The sequence below is a fragment of the Oncorhynchus masou genome, chromosome 20 (genome assembly GCF_036934945.1).
Source record: "Oncorhynchus masou masou isolate Uvic2021 chromosome 20, UVic_Omas_1.1, whole genome shotgun sequence".
NCBI lineage: Eukaryota > Metazoa > Chordata > Actinopteri > Salmoniformes > Salmonidae > Oncorhynchus > Oncorhynchus masou.
In genome coordinates, this window is record NC_088231.1 from 10018977 (window position 1) to 10026449 (window position 7473).

A 7473-nucleotide genomic window follows, 5' to 3' on the forward strand; every position below is an offset into this window, starting at 1 on the left:
ACGCTACAACCTTGGCACACCTGTATTTGGGGAGTTTCTCCCATTCTTCTCCGCAGAGCCTCAAGATCTGTCAGGTTGGATGCGGAGCATCCCTGCACAGCTATTTTCAGGTCTCTCCAGAGTTATTCGATCGGGTTTAAATCCGGGCTCTGGCTGGGCCACTCAAGGACATTTAGACTTGTCCTGAAGCAACTCCTGTGTTGTCTTGGCATGTTTAGGGTGAGTGTCTTGAGTGTTTAGGGTTGTTGTCCTGTTGGAAGGTGAACCTTCACCCCAGTCTGAGGTCCTGAACGCTCTGTAGCAGGTTTTCATCAAGGATCTCTCTGTACTTTACTCTGTTCATCTTTCCCTCGATCCTGACGAGTCTCCCTGTCCCTGCCGCTGAAAAACATCCCCACTGCATGATGTTGCCACCACCACGCTTCACCCTGGGGAGAGTGCCAGGTTTCCTCCAGAAGTGACGCATGGCATTCAGGCCAAAGAGCTCAATCTTGGTTTCATCAGACCAGAGAATCTTGTTTCTCATGATATGAGAGACTTCAGTTGCCTTTTGGAAAACGCCAAGCAGGCTGTCATGTGCCGTTACTGAGGAGTGGCTTCCGTCTGGCCACTCTACCATAAAGGCCTGATTGGTGGAGTGCTGCAGAGATGGTTGTCCTTCAGGGAGGTTTTCCCATCTCCACAGAGGAACTCTGGAGCTTTGTCACAGTGACTATTGGGTTCTTGTTCACCTCCCTGACCAAGGCCTTTCTCCCCCGATTGCTCAGTTTGGCTGGGTGGTGAGCTCTAGGAAGAGTCTTGGTGGTTCCAAACTTCTTCCTTTAAAGAATGATGGAGGCCACTGTGTTCCTGGGACCTTCAACGCTGCAGAATTCTTTTGGGCACCCTTCCTCAGATCTGTGTCGCAACACAATTCTGTCTTGGGGCTCTACCGACAATTCCTTCGACCCCCTGGCTTCGTTTTTGCTCTGACATGCACTGTCAAATGTGGTACCTTATATACAAGTGTGTGCCTTTCCAAATCCATTGAATTTACCACAGGTAGACTCCAATCAAATTGTAGAAACATCTCAAGGGTGACCATTGGAAACAGGAAACACCTGAGCTCAATGTCGAGTCTCATAGCAAACGGTCTGAATACTTATGTAAATAAGGTATCTGTTTTTATTTTTACACATTAGCAAAAAATCTGAAAAACCTGTTTTCACTTGGTCCTACAATCAAAGCTGTGGAAGACCATCGCCCAAGAACTGCCAGATCCCTACATTTGTTTTGTTCAATTGTTTTTTGTTTTTAAAGCGACTGTGCGATTCTACTTGTAATTAAAAGCGCTATATACAGATATATACAGACCTAATTCTGGGTAACACATCTGAACATATGTGCAGTGGTGAACGGGTTGACAGGCACTAACGTTATGCTATGAACGGCTTTAGGCCATGCATCCTCGACCTTCGTCTAAATGTACCTCTTGCCATTCCTCTGTATCGGTCGAGGATCTTGACACTACTGGGACGACTGGCGAGGACGCGCTCTCGGGCTGTCCTTTCTGCGCGCTCCCGTGCCACCTTGGATTCCAGCAGTTTTCTCCGTAATGCCCTGATTTCTTTCTGGCTGTGAGTTATTTCCAAACGAAATACTGCATAGTCGTTATCTACGAGTTTACAGATCTCTGCCACGGCTGCATTCGCTAGAACCTCCATGATGGAGGCTATTTGAGTGTGAAAAATCATACAGTTAGCCATTGTTGGCTAACTTGAGCAGCTAGCTAGTTAGCTATCAAACAAATCCTGTCTCCAACTCGAACAAAACACAACATGGGATGTGCAGTTAAATTAATCATATGTTGAGTTCCAGGACGTTAAAATGGCTAAATAAAAACGCTAACGTGAAAGTTGTTCTTCTCTTCCGTTTACTTGTCCGTTTCCTTCAGACAACACACTGTATTGCGTATTATTGCCATTCTCTGGCCGGAGTGTGAAACACACAGTTAAATATCAAATAGCCTCACACCCATTGGTGCAGGCCCGGTGGACTAGATAAGTCAATATACACTATATATACAATAGTATGTGGACACCCCTTCAAATTAGTGGATTCTGCTATTTCAGCCATACCCATTGCTGACAGGTGTATAAAATCGAGCACACTGCCATGCATTCTCCATAGATAAACATTGGCAGTAGAATGCCCTTACTGAAGAGCTCAGTAACTTTTAACGTGGCACCGTCCTGGGATTCCACCTTTCCAACAAGTCAGTTTGTCAAATTTCTGCCCTACTAGAGCTGCTCAAGTCAACTGTAAGTGCTTTTATTGTGAAGTGGAAACATCTAGGAGCGTCAGCCGCGAAGTGGTAGACCACACAAGCTCACAGAACGGGACCGCCGAGTGCTGAAGCGCGTAGCTGAAGAGTGATGAATCACGCTTCACCATCTTGCAGTCTGACATACAAATATGGGTTTGGTGGATGCCAGGAGAACTCTACCTGCCCCAATGCGTAGTGCCAACTATAAAGTTTGGTGGAAGAGGAATAATCGTCTGGGGCTGTTTTTCATTGTTCAGGCTAGGTCCCTTAGTTCCGGTGAAGGGAAATCTTAACGTTACAGCATAGAATGACATTCTAGACGGTTCAGAGCTTCCAACTTTGTTGCAACCGTTTCAGCATGAAAATTCCCCCTGTGCATAAAGCGAGGTCCATACAGAAACGGTTTGTCGAGATCAGTGTGGAATAACTTGACTGGCTTGCACTTAGCCCTGACCTCAACCCCATCGAACACATTTGGGGTGAATTGGAACGCTGACTTGCAAGCCAGGCCTAAACCAACATCAGTTCCCAACCTGACTAATGCTCTTGTGGCTGAATGGAAGCAAGTCCCCGCAACAATGTTCCAACATCTAGTGGAAAGTCTCCCCAGAAGAGAGGAGGCTGTTATGGGGGGACCAAAACTATATTATGCTCATGATTTTGGAGTCAGATGTTCGACGAGCAGGTGTCCACATACTTTTAGTCATATAGTGTAGTTACAAGCGAAAATGTGGTTACACCCAACTCGGCCAGCTCACAGAAAAATATCCTGCTACCCTCAACATACCTCTTGCAATATAACAGGACATGCTTTACAGTCTCTACCTCCCCACATTCCTCATACTTCCCATCTGGGTGTTTCCCCACTAACATCCCTCCTTTCACTCCCCAGATACCTACTGACCTTCCTCCTGGGTCCAACCCTCTGCTATGATGCTCCTACATTCCATCCCCCCTAACGGGACCACCACACCTCCTCCCTCTTCAGAGCTACCTTATCCGCTGCCTCATTTCTCCCTACCCCAACATGAGCTGAGACCCACAGAAAACCTACCTTAGTTAGAATATATATTTTTTTGCCATTGCTGGCCAGAATCATATTACAGGATTATACATGTGTATGACTGTGTTGACAGATATAGCTACTGTCAATCACGTCGAGATATGCTACATATTTTACTTTTTTAACATGCACAAAAATCAACCACATCCATGTTCTCCTTTTGGTAGGTATTTTCATTATTAAGAATGGAATGAACTACACAGAGGGGAAAGTACACTGTGCATTCAGCACCATGGACAGAACTCTTGTTAACGGGTATGCACAAAACACAAAAAAGAGAGAGAGCTCAACATTACATTTAAACTACCCATCAGAGTGAAGTCTTTGATGGGCATTGACTAGAGCAGTGAAGTCAGATATAGTTTCTGACGTCGCTATGTGCAGAATTGCTGAGAAATGACTCAGTAAGAGATTATCTGTGCCTTGACTTGTTATATTTCATCACTGAAAATGTCTATTCACATACATAGGTTGATCCAAACAGTACAAACATCTTCTGAGCATGACTCCCAATCTTTGGAAAGTTTTGTTCATCGAGAGATGCAGAGAACCTCGTCAGTAACATTGTTTTGAATAGTTCTCCAATCACTGCATCAGACTGATGATCGATAAGCTCAAGTGGCAGGTCAGTGGGAGCGTTATTCACATTGAAGGTGAAAAGAGAGGAAACCAACAGCATGTCATTTTCCAACACATTGAAATCCTCAAACAACAAGAAAACTCACCATTCAAAGCACGCAGTAGCGATGTATACTTCCCCCACTGGTCATCTGATAGGGAACAGACTATTAGTGTCGGAAGGTGGGTGAGATTGTTGGCTTCTGCTTGTTGGGTCAGGAGGAGTCATTTTCCCATAAAGGCTTTGACAAGGCTGTACATCAGATGTGCAAAAAGGCCCTTCCCTTGTAGTTTGGAATTCAGTTCATTCATGAGGGCCATGATGCCCACAGTGAAGGCAAAATCAGCCAACCATTCTTTATCTTACAGTTGAAGGAAATCCACATATTTTCCTTTCATTTGCAACAACTCAGCAATCTCCTAATTCAGACCCCAACATCCATTTGGCAAATCTTTTAAGCCCCTTCCCCAAACTCGGCCATCTCACGTTTGTGTGGTAGGGGAGATCTACATGACCCAACTCTGTCTCCTCAAACAGTGAGACAGTGAGATTAGATGATGATGGTAATTTTTTTTTTTTTTTTTTTTTTTATTTATTTTTTTGTATTATCTTTTACCAGATCTAATGTGTTATATTCTCCCACATTCCTTTCACATTTCCACAAACTTCAAAGTGTTTCTTTTCAAATGGTACCAAGAATATGCATATCCATGCTTCACGGCCTGAGCTACAGGCAGTTAGATTTGGGTATGTCATTTTAGGTGAAAATTGAAGAAAGATTTTGCTCTTATGAAGTTTAGCACTTTAGAGACTGTATTCTCAACTTGGCTCATTTTCAGAACACATTTACAGAGCCCCTCCTGATGAATAATGCAATGCAGGAAAATCATTTTCTGATCTGGGTTCAGCTCAGCTACCTGATCTTGTATCCTTTTCAAAAGGCCAACATTTTTTCATGTCAAGTTTGGGCACCCATCAGTGTTCACATTGGATAACTTTTCAAAACTCCACACACTTATTAACCTCCTCCAATAAATATTTCCCTGTGGTTGTGCTCTTCATTGACTGCACTAAAGCAAGCTCCTATGTAATTTCAAAGTCTGGGGTTATGCCTCATAAGAATATTAACAACTGCGCCGTGTCACGTGCATCACTGCAAGGCTCAAGATTTTACTCTACCTCAGGCGAGCAAAGCCATCTCATGATAAGCTGTAGGCCACACTATCTACCTAGAGAGTTTTCATCTGTATTTTTCGTAGCTCTCTACATACCACCATAGACTGATGCTGGCACTAAGACCGAACTGAATGAGCTGTATTCCGCCATAAGCAAACAGGAAAACGCTCACCCAGAGGCGGCGCTCTTACTAGCCGGGGACTTTAATGCAGGGTAACTTAAATCCGTCTTACCAAATTTCTATCAGCATGTTAAATCTTCAACCAGAGGGAAAAAACTCTGGACCACCTTTACTCCACACACAGAGATGCAAACAAAGCTCTCCCTCACCCTCCATTTGGCAAATTTGACCATAATTCTATCCTCCTGATTCCTGCTTACAAGCAAAAATTAAAATGGGAAGCACCAGTAAAAAAGTGGTCAGATGAAGCAGATGCTAAGCTACAGGACACTTTTGCTAGCACAGACCGGAATATGTTCCGGGAATCCTCCGATGGCATTGAGGAGTACACCACATCAGTCACTGGCTTCATCAATAAGTGCATTGACGATGTCGTCCCCACAGTGACCGTACGTATATACCCCAACCAGAAACCATGGATTACAGGCAAAATCCGCATTGAGCTAAAGGCTAGAGCTGCCGCTTTCAAGGAGCGGGACTCTAACCTGGAAGCTAATAAGAAATCCTGCTATGCCCTCCGACGAACCATCAAACAGGCAAAGCGTCAATACAGGACTAAGATCGAATCTTACTACACTGGCTTTGACACTCATCGGATATGTTAGGGCTTGCAAACCATTACAGACTACAAAGGGAACACAGCCGAGAGCTGCCCAGTGACACAAGCTTACCAGACGAGCTAAACTACTTCTATCCTCCCTCCCTCCCAAATAACACTGAAACATGCATGAGAGCACCAACTGTTCCGGAAGACTGTGTGATCACGCTCTCCGCAGCCGACGTGAGTAAGACCTTTAAACAGGTCAACATTCACAAACAGCTCTTTCTTGTCGGGGCAAAGTATTGCTGCAGAGTCAATCAAACATTCTTTAAGGAATTCACACTCAAAATTGTTTTGCAATTTTGTGGGACAGTACATAGCTAGCTCTCGCAATTCCGTCATTTTCTGAATGCAGTTTTGCGAAAAGTCCTTGCTGCTTTTGCAACTGAGAAAGCAACTATTTCGATGCATTTGCGCAACTTCGAGCTTGCTACTATTTGTAACTGTGACGTGTGTGTCAGCCTGTCAGTCACTGTTGGTCCTAGTGCAAGTTGTTATTCATACGTGCTTTCAAAATATATGTCCCACAAGTGGGTGGGAGTTAAATCATTACACAAAGGTGAGTATTCATTGGGCTCTTAATTTGAATAACAATATGTTTTTCAAAACTTTACTATTGCAAATTCTTTATGTAATCTGAGCATGATTCCGCGGGCCGTATTGAATCAAGTTGCTGGCCGTATACGGCCCCCGGGACGGCCTTTGCCCAGGCCGTCCCATACACACAAACTATCTAGGTCAATTAGGGAGAGGTGTTGTGATGAAAGGTGTTGCTTTATCTGTTTATTGAAACCAGGTTTTCTGTTCAATTGAGCATAATGAGATGGAAGGGAGTTCCATGCGATAATGGCCTTATATAATACTGTCAGCTTTCTTGATTTTTTATCTGGATTTGGGGACTGTCAAGAGACCCTTGGTGGCATGTCTGGTGGGGTAAGTGTGTGTGTCAGAGCTGTGGGTAAGCTGACAATGCTAACAATTTGACATTTTCAACACAATGTTTTTTCTAAAAAGAAGTGATGCAATCAGTCTCTCCTCAACTCTTAGCCAAGAGAGACTGGCATGCATGGTATTTATATTAACCCTCTGATTACAATGAAGAGCAAAACGTGCCACTCTGTACTGGGCCAGCTGCAGCTTAACTAGGTTTTTCCTTGCCGCACTCGACCACACGACTGGACAATAATCAAGATAAGATAAAACTAGAACTTGCAGGACTTGCTTTTTGGAGTGTGGTGTCAAAAAAGCAGAGCATCTCTTTATTACGGACAGAACTCTCTCCGTCTTTACAACCATTGAATCTATATATTTTGACCATGACAGTTTACAATCTAAGGTAACACCAAGTAATTTAGTCTCCTCAACTTGTTCAACAGCCACACCATTCATTACCAGATTCAGCTGAGGTCTATTTGTACCAAATACAATGCTCTTAGTTTTAGAGATGTTCCGGACCAGTTTATTATTGGCCACCCATTCCAAAACAGACTGCAACTCTTTAAGGGTTTCAGTGACTTCAGTAGACGGC

General features: G+C 43.9%; 1 protein-coding gene across 3 annotated transcripts in view; it reads right to left on the reverse strand.

Moving 5' to 3' along the window:
* LOC135506905 (zinc finger protein 252-like) overlaps positions 1 to 1949 on the reverse strand; it is a 15995-nt gene extending 14046 nt beyond the window's left edge. For all 3 annotated transcript variants that reach the window (XR_010450575.1, XR_010450574.1, XM_064926333.1), the window contains exon 1: positions 1469 to 1949. Coding sequence is in view for 1 of the 3 variants with exons in the window: in XM_064926333.1 (XP_064782405.1) it covers positions 1469 to 1745 (277 nt within the window). In the remaining 2 variants the exon portion in view is untranslated. The remainder of the gene's footprint in view (positions 1 to 1468) is intronic.
* Between the last annotated feature and the right edge of the window lie 5524 nt (positions 1950 to 7473).